The 16,714-nt window shown below is 38.6% G+C and overlaps 1 protein-coding gene across 3 annotated transcripts in view; it reads right to left on the bottom strand.

Annotated features, from left to right (window-relative positions):
• gabrb3 (gamma-aminobutyric acid type A receptor subunit beta3) overlaps positions 1 to 16,714 on the bottom strand; it is a 485,579-nt gene that overhangs the window by 79,259 nt on the left and 389,606 nt on the right. For all 3 annotated transcript variants that reach the window (XM_039744693.1, XM_039744694.1, XM_039744695.1), the window contains one exon: positions 5,927 to 6,079. In XM_039744693.1, coding sequence (XP_039600627.1) covers positions 5,927 to 6,079 — 153 coding nt within the window. The remainder of the gene's footprint in view (positions 1 to 5,926; positions 6,080 to 16,714) is intronic.

A 16,714-nucleotide genomic window follows, 5' to 3' on the forward strand; every position in this document is an offset into this window, starting at 1 on the left:
GATGAAGATCTTAAGGAAGCTAATGACGCCACTGTTACCTGGATATGACAGTGGCGTGATAAGATATGATGATGATGATCAGAGACATGGGTATCTAGAAAATGATAAGGACAGGCCATATTTTTATAGATAAACAGATACAATCTTAATCAGCAGAAAATCAAAGTCCATTTAAACAATACAACAGAAAGAGTAAATGTGTCATTCTAGACAGACCCTTCCCCACACACAGACAAAAAATGAACACATTGCAACAGACTACCGAGAAATATGCAAATTGTTACACTTGTGTTGGCTGACCATGTTTTCCACTCAACATGGTGCTGGGAAGCTAGCTCTCACGTTGCAGAGGCCCAGAATGAAAACTGAAGTGTTGCTTAGCAATGCTTTGCTGGCAGTACAAAATATATTCAGTGGGTGATTTCAGACAAGCTATGAAAGCAAATACTGTAACAAACACTAGAGAAGAATCAGACATCTACAGCTAGCAATATATTTTAATATATGTATTTTGGTCTAAACCAGGGTATAAAACAAAGTAGATATCAAGGCAGAAGCAGAAAAAATAGAAAGCGTCCAAACGTAGTGACACAAAGTGAAAAACTCACAACCAATAAGCAAACTTCCACACCTAGGTGTATAACATAAATATTTAAATAATTATACAAGATATAAGAAAATAATAACACAAGAAAAGATTCTTTATCCAGTTAAATAAGCATTAATATTACTTTTGTCAGCTTGCAATCACTTCTCAGTATGGAGACTCAATATGGAGAATTTGAATATGATGAATGCCTTCATCACACTGCTAGAATAGAATCTCAGGGGGTTACAATTGTTGATATGCTCTATAAAATAGTACAATGTAAACCATCTGTTTGTAGAAAATGAATTAGTGTTGCTTCATATTTCTATCCATAACTATTATATCTTTACAGGATAAATAAACAACCCAAACCTGGAAATCAATTCTCTTTCTTTGCGCTGAATGATTCTTTCAACATACTGTACCCATTGTGCTCAATGCATGAAACATAAAAATCTAGCAGATATCTAATAAAAAATAAACAAGATTGAGGAAGAGGTACCTCTTACTTAATATAACTATTGAGAGTATTCAGTGCTCATATGGAGAATGATGGAGACAACTAGAGGAGCACTGCCCAAGGTAGGGGAGGACATATTCCGATGAGCCATTGAGGCGGACATGCTAAGAAACACTACAGTATAGTCAGAGGTGAAGAGAAATGAATCTAAGTAAATATTTATATATTATACTGTATATATATAATATTTGCCCTACTCACTCATGAGCAAGCCTCGGGACATTCCTTACCTCCGATTAGCTAGCGAACGAGAGAACTACTTAACGGGTTTTTTTCTATAACTTACTTAAACATTCCAATTGATTTTGTGATTTTCTCTCATTGCGATAAAAATCATAGTTTGCTTGCAGGAGCAATATATTCGCGCTAATCCAAGACAGAACCTGCGGGCCAAAGGGAAAGGAAAATGTAGGGAGCTGAGCAGGGCCCTCCTCACTTGTCCTGTTTCACTACTATGTGGGTGGAGGCATGGGGGACAGCTAGTAATCAATAAGTAAAAGTCAAAATTTCGAATACATGTTACACAATGGACCTAAGCCTAAATAGAACCAAGCAGACCCCAATTTCTTCTATAGCTCATGTATATACAACTTTTTAGTGGACAAGAGCACTATTTTAGTGAGTTCAAGTGACTACTAACTTTGTTTTTTTTGGATGGTAGACATTTATTCAAACCCACTGTGAAATAACTCTAGTTCTCTTTCTTTGCACAAAACGCCTTTCTTTCTTTGCAATAATTTTTGCCTTTCATGTTAACTTTTTGGCCAGTTTTTTTAGTTTCAATGAATCAAATTTAAATCATCTTTATAACATGTATGATTACTACAATAGCTGTTGTCTTCTACTGCCCCAATTACATAGGACCAACACTGTTAGAAAATACAATACCACAGGGCTTTCATTTAATGTTTCATCTCATTCTTGCACATCTTTGTGTTTTCCAAGATCTTTACTTTTATCAACAAAACATTTCTTTCGTTTTGGACTTCCATGTTACACCACCTCTAAGTGCTGTTTCCATTCCCTTTTACTTGAGGACCACACAAGAACATACACATTATCAACTGATTACCTTTGACAGCCTTTATTGATACTCCCCAATTACAAGGTGCCTGCATGTTTAAAATTCATATTTAAGTTTATCATTATAATGATAGATTACACCCCTTTCAATTGCCTTTTATTGGAGGACCAGAAGGCCACAAGTTCCAGTAGTTTGTAATAAAAAGCAAAGGGATTACTCCACTTTTGACCACATAGCATTGTCCAGCACCATAATGAGAGAAGCAGGGTCTAATTCAGGCAGCTCATAACACAACTGATTAGTGTCAAACTTTATATCTTTTGAAAATAATACTGTATATAATGTGTTATGAATATGACTGATTTATAATGTAGTGACTAAATACTGTAGGTTTTCACATTTATTGTCTGCTTGCTTTGTGGCAAATACAGATATGATTAGTTACTTTTTTCTAATTTCCAGGTTGTTTAGTTGCATTACACACTAGGAAACTTTCAAGCAAAGCATAAGTAACAATAAACACCCTATGGATGTTTCATGGACTTATTTCACTGGGCAGAAACAATGTTTTCCCAGGAAAAATCATCATGAAGGGTTGACAAGAGCTGCATTTGTGCACTGCCGTAGTTGAAATAATTGTGTGGTCTGTTTAACAAACACAACCCTGAAAACAGAATGCCTATTATCTGGAAGTGATGTGCTAGTTTGCATGCTACAGAAAGGAAACATTTCATTAAGGTAACTCTACAGAGGATGGCAAGCCCTGCTAAGGACATATAGTGACTTACTACTTCAATGTCATTTAGAAAGCAGCTGTATCAGGTGAATTTTATTTCACTGTGGGATGTTGTGTATTTATTTTCAGGTAGTCCACTATGTGAATGTCCTCTCGATTTATGTTTACAACAACAACAACATTTATTTATATAGCACATTTTCATACAAGTGATGTAGCCCAGAGTGCTTTAAAAGATGAAGTAAAAATATAAAAATAAGATTAGGCAATACTAAGCAACAAAGAATAAAGTAAGGTCTGATGGCCAGGAGGACAGAAAAAAAGAAAACAAAAAAAAAAAAAAAACTCCAGAGGGCTGGTGGAAAAAAACAAAATCTGCAGGGGTTCCGAGGCCATGAGACCACACAGCCCCCAATAGGTATTCTACCTAATACTATGTAAATAATCTAAATCAGTCATCATGGTTTTCAGGCTTCACGTGGAAGAATTAGATGATGATGGTCATGTGGACATCTGACCTTCAATCCATCAAAGTAGAGAATGCACGGTGCTTTGATTAGGTGGTGGTGACACAGATTACCACCACAGAAAACCGGAAAAAGAACATCAGAGTGCAATATTTTACTGTCTTTGGGACTATAAATATCTGTTAATATTCACTTTGGAATATTTGATTAATCTAGATACTATGTAGTAAATGTAAATGCATCCAGTGTCCACCATTGAGCAAGAGGACCCCCCACTTGCATGCAGTACTCTTGCGGTATAAGATTTGGGGGTTTGATTATTAATCACACAGGACATTTGAACAGGGGGAAATCAGTGGGAATTGAGCAGAATCGTCTGTATTAGTGTGCTTCATAAAGTCTCAAAGATACAGCAGGATACATTTTATATATTCATCTCTGTCTAGTATGGATGGATGTAATAAACAAAATAATAAACACTACTGTATTTTGTGATGTGTCAAGCACTTTGGAGTTGAGTTCGCTGAAACAGGTGAAATACAAACAAATTTGTATGTAACTACTGAATAACTTCAAAATAAATAAAATACTATGTAATATACTGTATTACACAAATACCTATTTTTAGTAATGCCAGATACAATTTATTGGCTATTTCTGGCTTGATGTAAGAATGAATCTGAATACAAAGAAGATTAATTCATTAGATTAGATAAGTGATACAAATAAAGTCATTACTTCTGAACAGACTAAGGTAATTGGCTATAATGAAAATCCAATACTACAGTTATTCTGAAAGGATGACATTGGCAGCTTTTTCCCCAAATTATATATCACTTGATTAGTTTACCACATTAAATTCAATTTTACCAATCAACTGTATAGTGTTAAATGTGAGCCAGTTGCTCAATAAACATTTCAATTACAAGATGATTCAAATTAAGTATGTGGGGCAAAATATTAATAGCAGTTAAACAACTGATAAAGAAAATGTGTGTTTTGTAATATGTGGGGTGTTTTTATAAAAGGGGTGACAGGGAGAAATATGTGTGTGTCCCATTGAATCATTAAACATGTCAAAAAAATTTTAATTGTATATATAGCTCTTTCATTATAAGGGTGAGCCGTTGGTAGGTGTTTCATTATTTCTTAATTTCCTACATAGCATGTAGATAAAAGCTGATATTAGGGAGTCTCACTTTACTTAACAACCACAAAGACCCTGAGAATTTACAATGAATGCTTTAAAATTATAATAATCATATTGAAAGTTTTGCTCCATTTTGTGCTAAATTATCAGTCAATGAACATTGTATTGACTTAGTATTTTTAAAACTTCTCATATGATCATCCACAAGTTCAAAAAGTTGCAGAAAAAACTAATTTTAGTCAAGATGAACAATTCAATGAAAGAGTATATTCAGAAATCCTCAAAGTAAAACAATATGTTTGGGAAGGTCAAGAGAAAACTATTTAATGTGTATGTCTGATGTACAAGCAGAAAGAAGTAAATTAATAACTAATGTGATCCCAACTTGAGAGCAACCTAATAATACAGCATGTAAATTGAAGTGATTTTAGTATCTTTGATTAAAAAAAATGTTCTGTACTGTAATTACTGCAACACGTTGTCCCCATCTAATTTTCAGTCCATTGCAGAAGACCACATGAAGGCAAAAAAATGAGCCATTTGAATTGGACATGCTTATGCATTCTCCTTTAAGTGTCTATTGTGGCACAAGTTGGGGAGACTATTTATGTCTGAGTACCTTCCCTCACAATTAGTAAACTCAAAAAAAAAAACACATAGAAAGTGTAACTGGAGTCCACTTGAATAACTTATAGGGGAAGGCCAATCTTTATTGTAATCAATGGAGAGTCAAAAATTGAGCTCCTGGATCTCAAAAGGACAGTTGACACCAGGGAGAATGGGGGCAACAGCATACAGCAGATTCAGCATATTTGCTCAAGATGGGTGCCTGAGTCCTGACCTCCTGACTTTGACTTAAGTGAGCATTTTAGTACTTCATTACCGGTAGCATTTTCAGCTTTATGTTAGGGAAAAGTAAGCAAAGATCCAAGGAAGAGATCATATTTTTATATTTCTCAAAGATGTACAGAAAGAACTGCCCAAGATTGAGAAACAGCTGAACTATTGGTTCACTGGTATGGAGCAGGGACACTTCCAAAGTAAATGAATATATGCAAGATTTAACAGAAGAATATATTGGAAATAATGCAGTAATAGAAACCACATAACCAAACTATATACATGTAACTAAAAGAGGCAGGTCTGAAAGTTATAAAGTGACAGATGCAGTGAACTCAGTCACCAGCTGATATGGAGAGAGACAAGAAAAGGAGAAAAAAGAAAAAAAGATGAAGAAGTATTCTCCTTTATTCCTTTAGGTGTTAGTGTGATAGACTATATACTTACATACTGTACTAAAAGATAGAATGAAGGAAACAAAATCAGTGTTTACACCCTGAGATATACCACTATACTGGGGCAGTATACTGTATATGAATAAATTATTTTTCTTTTAATCAAAGCACAACCTCATAATAAAAAAACAATGTAAAAACCTACCCAATGCAACTCTGGCAGCTGAGGCATCATAATTGATCCAAAATGATACCCAAGACAGAATAGTAATTAGAATTGAGGGCATGTAAGTCTGAAGGATGAAGTATCCAATGTTTCTCTTTAACTTAAAGCTCAAAGAGAGTCGTGGGTAGGCACCTAAAACAAGGCAAAAATATATTTGTGTTATTTAGTCTTAGAAGAATACAAAAATATAACATTGTACTTTTTCAAGAAACATGAAAATATTCTTTGCTTTATGGGAGTTTCCATGGAGACAGCAAAATGCAATGGGTATTGCTATGGTAACGAAAGCACACTTGAACCAAATTGTTTTGTGGTTTGTAATTACTTAGCACTGACTATTCTAAAGAGAAGGGAGACATTTTGTTATTTTACTTACTAAATTCAAGAATTAAAAGATAGATGCTTTTACGTTCAGCTCTTTAAAATGCATAAAAAGAGGTTGAAATCCATCTTCTTTGAATTAGAAATAAACTAATTGTAATGGAAAGTCTAATCTGAGATCTCATCGAGGAAGCTTCATTTTAAAACCACTTTTAAAAATAATAATACAGTCCAGTTCTTTAAACAAAGTCATATGTGGTATCTATCAATTAAATGTACAGTACCAAAGGCACTACCTTATGAGTTTCTAGAAGTAAAACAAAATTATTTACATCATTGAAAATAGTTGTGAATAGGGACAGACTTGTTTTGTGCATATTTGCATGGACTTCATTTATAATTAATTGTTCTTTAAATCCAAAGAAAAGCTATCAAATTGATTGGCACCACTAAAATGTCCCGTGTAAATGTGTACCTTAGTATGAAATAAAATCCTGGAAACAGGTAGTTGTACATTCAATACTGTACTGTAAACAGGCAATGAATGAACTAGGAAAAGATACAGTACTGTAATTAAAACAGAAGAGCTGATGCACAACTGAATAGACATTTTTTGCTAATGTAATACTCTAGATTAAATTGTTTTATTATTAAAACTGCAAAAAAGCACAATTTAAGACTCCAGAGTATAAATGATCATGCATCCGTTTGACCTGTGATGAAATGGCATCCCATCCAGCACTGGCTTCTCTCTTATGCTCAGTGGCTCTTGTGATGCTGAACTTAAGTGAGTTAGTTAATGAATTAATGAATAAATTGATAACTTTTCCTTTATTTTACTTACTGTGTATAATCCTGTTTGCTGTATTCATATTTACTAGTAACACTCAGACCCCAGTTCCCAAAGAAGTGCCTCTTACAAACAGCACCCCAGGTCAATATGCGAAGATTACTGTAATGTCCTTCATTACTAGCTGATAACACTTTGGATATGTTCCTAACAGACATTCTAAGAGCTTGCATATCCATTGTTTTCTTGGCGTGCATGTTGTGTGGCACAGCTGCCATTTGCCACAAAAAGTGGCACTACTGTATCACTACAAGGAAACAATGTGACACAAATATTAGGCAATGTCATCAAACTTAATAGAACAATACAATATAAAAATAAAACTACAACTCAAAAATCTAAATTAATAAAAACTAGGGGGCTTCACCCCCTGCTCGCTTTGCTTGCCCACCCCCATGTTTGGTTTACCGGATATACAATTTAAAGAGATTGTTATTTTCATGGGAATTGTTACATATGCATTATTTTCACTTTTACTTTAAAAAATTTTTGTAAAAACAATACTTGTCCTATATTTCCAGCCCAGGGCGTAGTTAAATCTCTTTCTCACAGGACGTATAACGCTGCTCGCATTGTGAAGGGGGGGAGGCCGAACGCACACTAAGGAGATGCTGTCGGATCATCTGATGTCTTTCTGCTGCTGACGAGCTGCCTGTTCTTCTTGTTGAATGTCATTGTTTTAAGAGCTGGGAGCACATGATGCGTGTCTGCCAAAAGCAATCCATCAACTGCTAGGTCAGATGTCCATGGACTTGTTTTAAATGATGGCTCACTGCCTTGTCTTGCATGATGTTGTAAAAACAATACTTGTCCTTTATTTCCGGCCCAGGGCGTGGTTAAATCTTTCTCGCAGGACATATAACGCTGCTCACGTTGTGTGAATGTGGGGGCTCAGCTGCTATTGCGCTGCCCGTCGATCATTTTAAAGCCTGTACAGCCACTGTCCTTTTTACCACTTCGTGTCTCTGCTGCTCGTGTTGTGATGTTAGGGTGGCTGAACACACGCAAGGAGAAGTAGTCAGATCATCTGCTGCGAGCTGCGTGTTTTGCTTGTCGCTTGTCATTGTTTTAAGAAATGGGAGCAAGTTAAAGTGTCTCTCATGGGACCTCAAATTGTCTTCTGAAAAGATCTCGTCTCGTCTACCTAGTCTGCCTCCCCAAGATTTTTTTTTATAATAGATATTCCAATTATTCCAAAACCAGTCCAAAATGACTGGAATGAATGAACCTCATTGTCAGTAATAACAGAAAGAGGCACTTTTAAATCATTGTACCATGTCATGGTTTATTGTGTGCTACTATATGACTAGGGCTGCAGAAGGCTCTACACTGCTTTTAGGAAATAAATGGATCAGTAAGTATACTGACTGACAGATTGACAAAGCTGTTCTTTTAATTGAATATTAGTGTTAACGTGGATAGAGTTTCTTGCCTAGGGTTACCACACAACCTGTATTTTGCGGGGCAGTCATGCGTTTCTTGCTCAGTGTTAATGTCCCAATTTATTTTTAAAAATCCTCATTTGTCCTGTATTTTAAACATGACTCATTTCTCAGTGTGCATCACTGTAGAAAAACACTTTTGAGTGTCCATCTTTCAATGCATTAAAAATCACCAGCCATATCAATTTATTCAAAGCAGGCAATACTGTGTACCAGACAATCAGATATTCTGTATTTATGAAGTGAAGCTTATAAACTGAAAACTGCATAAGTGCAATATCAAGGCACTTCGATCTGAGATGGCTTGCTTTAGCCATGTACTTAGTCTGTTGATATGAGTATGTATTTGTGCTATTTTAATGAAGATCTTCAGAGACAGAATTCATATTTCTTAAAATAATGAGTTTGGATCTGAGCACAACAAAATAATATACTAAACATGTGGCAATGGATTTTATATTCTACCGTGGAGGACGCAGAGATAGTACATTATATCGCCAAAAAAAGTAAGATGTCAGGTAGGCCAGGACTTGAAGAAAATCTTTAGGGCTGTTTGGATATCAATCAGCAGCTTTATTAAACTATGCTGTCAGTGGCTATACAAGGTTTTCTAATTCATTTGAGTTATTATATATGCAAGCAGTGTCAAAGTCATTGTTGATAGCATTGTAACATAGCAATACACCCCAGGCAAGTGCATAAGATGTTGTTTAAAGTACGCAGTTAATAAAGTTCCTTGTTATATGAGTGGCTTTGAAACAACTTGTTGTTTGGTTTTATTTTTTAGATGAGCAGTGTAAGAGCTTTTGTATACAGAACTGTAAAACCACTTGAGAGGCCATCTTGTATTCTTTTAGAGAGAATCTGATCACACTATTCTTGCCACAATACCCTCTTCAGTATGGCAATGCCTTCAGTCACGTTTTGCCCAAGTATGTCAAAAATACAGCCAGAAAAAGCAACTCAAAATGTAATGTAGTAGAGTGTTTGGTACTGGTTGTACTAGTTAGGCACTCACTCATTTGGTGTGCCAAATATAATTTTTACTATTTCATTATTATAACATGTTTACTATCAGCTTTTACTCATAGCAATTACTTTAATGAAAGCTTTTTGATCTGTGACCCAGTCTTGTGCTGGTATGTATAAGTTTATTACTGATAAGGGCTGGTATGAGCAAGAATAGAGGACATCCCGATTCCAGGGTTGTGTTTATCAGTAATTTGCAAAGACATGAGAAATGCCCACTTATCTCGTACTCTTGTAACTGTTTATTTAAGAAGTGTAATCAACAGCTATAATTCAGTCACTGCCTTCAATGACCTGCAGGATGACTCCACATGTGTTAATAAAGACTTTTCTTATCCTGAGAGCATCTCTGCAACATTAAATTTCACAGTGGTTATAAAATTACAAATGAAATCACAACACATATTGAAAAAAACAAAAACTACTGGTAATACCTTGTTTGTGTTTGTTTGATATAACCTGCATTTGGCTTCCAATGGTGACATCCCAAGGCAGTACGCTGTGTAGGATGAACTTCTATTTGCCGTAATCTCACACTTATATTTAGGCATGTTTATTGTGAATTGAAAATAATGTGGGCTGTGTATTGTAATCATGCATCAGCCGACTACCCCCTGAGAATGAATTGCCCCAGCACTGACCTTGCTTCATGGTTGGTTTATTTACGTATTGTAATTTTCATAGCCACCAGTAGATGGAGCACAAATGCCAAAAGAATCATATTTGTGCATATTTTTGTTTTTTAATTAACTTCATAATATTTATGCCATTTTTAAATTAACACATTTTTGACACAATTTCAGATACAGAACAGTATTTTGAACTGCGAATGGGTGTAAGTGGGCAAAGTCAGATTTGGAATTTCGTCTCTTAGTGTTTGGTATGCAGATGATATACACTGATCAACCACAGCATTAAAACCATTGACAGGTGAAGTGAAAACCACTAATTATCTCTTTACAATGAAACCTGTCAAAGGGTGGGATGTATTAGGCAGAAAGTGAATAGTGAGTTCTTGAACATGATATGTTGGAACCAGGTAAATTGGCAAGCAAAAGTGGACTTTGAGTGGACTTTGATAAGTGCCAAGTCTTTATCGCTAAACAACTGGGTTAGAGAATCTCCAAAATGGCAGGTCTTGTGGGGTGTCTGTGGTATGCAGTGGTTTGTACCTACCAAAAGTGGTTTAAGGAAAAATGACCAGTGAACTGGAGACAGAGACATGGACACCAAAGGATTTGATACGTGTGTGGAGAGAAGGCTAGCCCATCTTGTCCAGTCCCACAACAGAACAACTGTAGCATAAATTGCTTAAAAAGTTAATGGTGGCCATGAGAGACAAGTGTCAGAACACACAGTGCACAGGTTACTTTGACACGTATTACCTTCTTAAACATTGTTGCAGAATACATACATCCCTTCATGGCAAAGGTGTTCCCTGATGGCAGTGGCCTCTTCCCCTGTCACATTGCAAAAATTACTCAGGAACATGACAAAACGTTCAAGGTGTTGATTTGGCCTCTATATAGTGCTGGAACAAAGACCGTTCCATGTGGACACAACATTGTAACTTATCAGATTTAATGGATTTGCTGCTAATGTTTTGGTACCAAATACCTCAGGACACATTCAAACGTCTTGTAGAGTCCATTCCTCAATGGGTCAGTGCTGTTTTGGCGGCATGAAGGGGACCTACACAATATTGGACAGGTGCACTTCCTGATTCACTATCTCCACATCATCCAACCTCTTCTCTCTCTCGTTCTCTTCATTCATAATCTTCTCAAAGTACTCTTTCTATCTGCTCAACACACTATCCTCGATTGTGAGTATGTTTCCATCTTTATCCTTTATTACCCTGACCTGCTGCACATCTTTCCCAGCTTGGTCCCTCTGTTTAGCCAATCGGTACAGGTCCTTTTCTCCCTCCTTAGTGTCCATCCTGTCATACAACTCATTATAAGCCTTTTTTTTAGCCTTTGCCACCTCTCTCTTCACCTTGTGCCTTATCTGCTTGTACTCTTGTCTACTTTCTGCATCTCTCTGACTATCCCACTTCTTCTTTGCCATCCTATTCCTCTATATACTCTCCTGTACTTCCCCATTCCACCACCAGGTTTTCTTTTCCTCCTTCCTCTGTCCAGATGTCATGCCAAGCACTCTTCTTGCTGTCACCCTTACTACATCTGCTGTAGTTTCCCAACTGTCTGGTAATTCTTCACTACCACTCAGTGCTTGTCTCACCTTCTCCCTAAACTCAACCTTGCAGTCTTCCTTTGTCAACTTCCACCATTTGATCCTTGGCTCTGCCTTCACTCTCTTCCTCTTCTTGATTTCCAACATCATCCCACAGACCACCATCCTATGCTGCTGAACTACAATTTCCCCTGCCACCACTTTGCAGTCTTCAATCTCCTTCAGATTGACTCTTCTGCATAGGATGTAATGTACCTGTGTGCATCTTCCTCCACTCTTGTACGTCACCCTATGTTTCTCTCTCTTCTTAAAATACGTATTCACCACAGCCATGTCCATCCGTTTGGCAAAATCCACTATCCTCTGACCTTCTTCATTCCTCTCCTTGACACCATACCTACCCATCACCTCCACGACTCCTCTGTTCCCTTCACCAACGTGTCCATTGAAATCCGCTCCATCACCATTTTCTGTCCCTTGGGTACACTGTTCATCACTTCATCCAACTCACTCCAAACATCTTCTTTCTCATCCATTGCACACCTAATTTGCGGGTCATATGTAATGATAACATTCATCATCACACCTCCAATTTCCAGCTTCATAATCATTACTCTCTCTGACACTCTTTTCTCCTCCAGAACACTCTTGACATACTGTTCCTTCAGAATCATCCCTACTCCATTTCTCCTCCAATCCACACCTTGATAGAACAATTTGAATCCACCTACGATCCACCTGGCCCTACTCCCCTTCCACTTAGTCTCCTGCACGTACAATATATCAATCTTTCTTCTCTCCATCATATCGGCTAACTCTCTCCCCTTACCAGTCATACTGCCAACATTCAAAGTTCCTACCCTCAGCTCCACTCTCTTTACCTTCCTCCTCTCCTCCTGCATCTGGACACATCTCCCCCCTCTTCTTCGGCCAACAGTAGCCCAATTTTCGCCAGCACCCTGTTGACTAACAGTACTGGTGGTGGTTGTTGTTAACCCGGGCTTGACCAATCTGGTATGGAAATTTGTATTGTTGTCCGCATATTGATTTAGCAAAATTTTACACCAGATGCCCTTCCTGACATAACCCTCCCCATTTATCCAGACTTGGGACCGGCACGAAGAATCACACTGGTTTGTGCATCTCCTGTGGCTGGATTATGAGCAGCATCACTACAAAGTTGTTAATTTATGGAGCCCAGTCTTATTCAAGAATTTTGCAGCCCATTGACTTCCCTTTTTTCTGCTCTGTATTTTTGTTAATGCATGCTTGAAGTTTATTCTTATTTACACTGTTATCCATCTGAAATAACATTATGAACAGTTGTAACATTCTAATTTTTTTATCAAACTTTTACAATTTACATAATCTTTTAATTTAATTGTATTGTTAAATCTTTTTAAATTTTTTTGTTTTGCTTAATTCTTGAAGTTACTTCCTTGATTTTTTATCTGTATGTAAAAAGTTAAGCAGTTCTAGGGTGTTATGTGCTGTGTCTAACCCTACAAACAGGGAGATTGAATGAAAGTGCATTTAGTTAAAATGAAAATAATAGTTACCTACAGTAGTTCAAAATAAATCTTCATATACTTTAGTTCTTACTTAAATAAAATAAATTTCACATTATTTAAAGGTACACTGACTGAGAAGTCAGCTTACTTTTTATGGTTGTCATGGTTCACCAGGTAATTGAAGCTAATTAGAATTAAATTACAAATATTATGGAAAAAGCAACATAGTTATCCATATTTTAAAACTAAATTTTTAGACACTTCACCTTGGCCCCTCCTAATAGGAAAAAGGAATCCCCTCTTCTGATGGGTCTTGGCCACCTGCAGAGTGCCTTCCCCCGTAGTGGATATAGAGGGGCTCGCCACAGACAATGTCAGACAAGGAAATGGGTTTGAAATTGAACCAGAGTTGTCCAGAGAGCTGGGGGACAAATCCTCAAGTGTAGGCCCGGGACAGCTGGCAAACTCTTCCATGCCGTTGCAAGCACCAACAGCCTCCCCAGACCGGACACTCAATATGGACCTGGACGAAAATGAAATAGTAGTGGGAGGTGAGTGCGATGCTGCAACAGACACGGTAGCAGTGGGAGGCAAGTGCGATTCTGCACCAAACATGGAGGAATCAGAGACTGCCATCCAGACGTAGTTTGTTCACCTACAATGAGCTGATAACAACTTGGATTTTGCATTCAGACAAGCCCACGTCGCAAATGACTCTTATTACATGGGGAGAGAGGACTCAAATTTTAAAACACCACATTTTTTACTTAAGGATGGTTTTCTGTATTGGGTGATTTCTGGTTGCATGGGTGATGGACAGTTGGTAGTACCAAGTGGGAATAGGGAGAATGTTTAAAAAATTGCTCAGTCACTTTCTTTTTTTTTGGGGGTGGGGAGGTTGGTGCAGTGATAGTGCTGCTGCCTCGCAGTAAGGAGACCTGGGTTCGCTTCCTGGGTCCTCTCTGTGTGGAGTTTGCATGTTCTCCCCATGTCTGCTTGGGTTTCCTCCGGGTGCTCTGGCTTCCTCTCACAGTCCAAAGATATGCAGGTTAGGTGCATTGGTGATCCAAGCATTAGTGTGTGCTTGGTTTCGGGGTGTGCCCTGCGGTGGGCTGGTGCCCTGCCTGGGGTTTGTTCCTGCCTTGCACCCTGTGCTGGCTGGGATTGGCTCCAGCAGACCCCATGACCCTGTAGTTAGGATATAGCGGGTTGGATAATGACTTACTGGCTGACATTTTGGGGCGGGGGTGTCACCTTGGCATGGAAAAGACAAGGGAATGGATTTCGAAATGCTTTTATTGGATGAATGTGGGCCAGGATGTGGAGCAATTTTGTAAAGCCTATCCCGACTGTATATAGTTTTAGCTCACAGACCTGCCAGGGTACCCCTTGTACTGATGCCTATTTTAGACGTGCCCTTTGACAGGGTGGGATTCGATATTGTTGGCCCACTTTGCAGGAGTAAAAGTGGCTTTCAGTATATGCTCATCTTAATTGATTACTCCACAAGATACCCAGAAGTAACTGTGTTGCAATGGGTGGACGCCTGGACTAACAAGAGCGCTCTGGGATATGTTCACACATATTGGTATCCCTCATGAGATTCTCACTAATCAGGGCACACCCTTTATGTCTCGCATCATGAAGCAGCTATGCAAATGGTTCAACATTTAGCAGTTACACTCTACTGTTTATCATCCGCAGATGAAGGGAGGTTTGTCGACGGTGTCGTTTCGCTGCAAGAGCAGATTGCCAGATTGTCCTCTATTGCAGTAGTACATCAGCAACGTGAGCAGGAGGCACAAAAACATAATTATGACAAGACGAGTAAAGTTTAAGAAGGGGGATCACAAGCTGGTTTTGATCCTTTATGATCCATATAAATTTTGGTGATGGTGATAGAAGAGCATATGTCCCCAGTGAATTATAAAGTCCCGGTTGACACAAACCCGAAAAAATGTTGATTATTAATCTTTTAAAGGAGTGGCACAACCGTCACAATGTCCTGGTTGAGGCCGCAGTGGTCCCCCAGACTGAGGTCGCCATTGCGGCTGATTTAACTAACACTCAGAAATTGGAATTGCTATCGCTGGTTGGGGGAAACTCGGAAGTCTTTTCAGCAGGGCCTAGTCGGATGATGATTGCAGAACACAAGATTGTCACTTCGCCCGGTGTTACTAAAGTAAGTGATACAAAAGGAAGTCTGTCAGATGCTTCAATTGGGTGTTATTCAGCCAAGTAAAAGCAAATGGTGATGTCCAGTTGTACTTGTCTCAAAGCTGGACGGTTGAGTTCAGTTCTGTATTGATTTTAGGCATTTGAATAAAATGTCCAAGTTTGAAGCATACCCAATGCTGCATGTGGACGAGCTGTAGGAAAAGCTCGGGCAGGCTTCATATATCTCCACCCTAGACCTCATGAAGGGTTATAGTTGCGAGAAAACCATGTTCGCCACTCCGGACAGGTTGTTTGAATTTACGGTGCTCTCTTTTGATCTCCATGGTGCACCGTTGACCTTTCAGCGAATGATGGTCCAGATCCTGCGTTCCCATTCCACATATGTAGGTGCCTATCTTGACAATGTGGCCATTTTCAGTAATGAATGGGAATCTCCCCTCATCTGCCTTCGGGCAGTGCTTGACAGTTTACAGCTGGCAGGGTTGATGGCCAACCCTAAGAAGTGCAAGCTGGGTATGTCGGAAATCCACTATCTGGGATATTCCATTGGGAAGGGTTTGCTCAAGCCTCAAATGGACAAGGTCGGGGAGGTGCTTGCATAGCCCTGTTCACAATCACAAAAGCCAGTTTGTGCCTTCCTTGGGCTTGCGGGGTATTACAGGCGGTTCATTCCCAATTTTGCACATCAGTCCATCCCCTTCAATGACTTGACAAAAGGCAGAAAGAATCGTATTGTTGTCTGGACCGACACCTGTGAGAGAGCTTTCTTGGACCTAAAAGCTGCTTTATCATTGTTCCCGGTTCTGTGCAATCTAGACTTTTCGAAGGAATTTATTCTGCAAACAGATGGTAACACTTTCTGTTTAGGAGCGGTGCTCTCACAATGTTTTGATGGGGAAGAACACCCCATCACGTTTCTCAGCAGAGTGGTTGGCGATTAAGTGGGCAGTAGAGGTCCTCCATTACTATCTCTGGGGACAACGGATTACCCTGGTGACTGACCATGCCCTGCTGCAATGGCTGCACAAACAGAAGGATACAAACGCCCGATGCACTTGGTAGTCTATTAGTTTGCAGGCTTTTGATCTTCACCACCATACTGGGGGCCATACACTCCAATACCAACATTCTCTTCTGGCTGCCCGAGCCTGGGTTGGATGATTGCTGGATAAAGCTGGTTCGGAATGCAAGGTTTCTAAACTTTTTTGGGACTCCCCCCAAAAGGATGACATGCTGAAGA

The sequence above is a fragment of the Polypterus senegalus genome, chromosome 2 (assembly GCF_016835505.1).
Source record: "Polypterus senegalus isolate Bchr_013 chromosome 2, ASM1683550v1, whole genome shotgun sequence".
NCBI classification, from domain to species: domain Eukaryota; kingdom Metazoa; phylum Chordata; class Cladistia; order Polypteriformes; family Polypteridae; genus Polypterus; species Polypterus senegalus.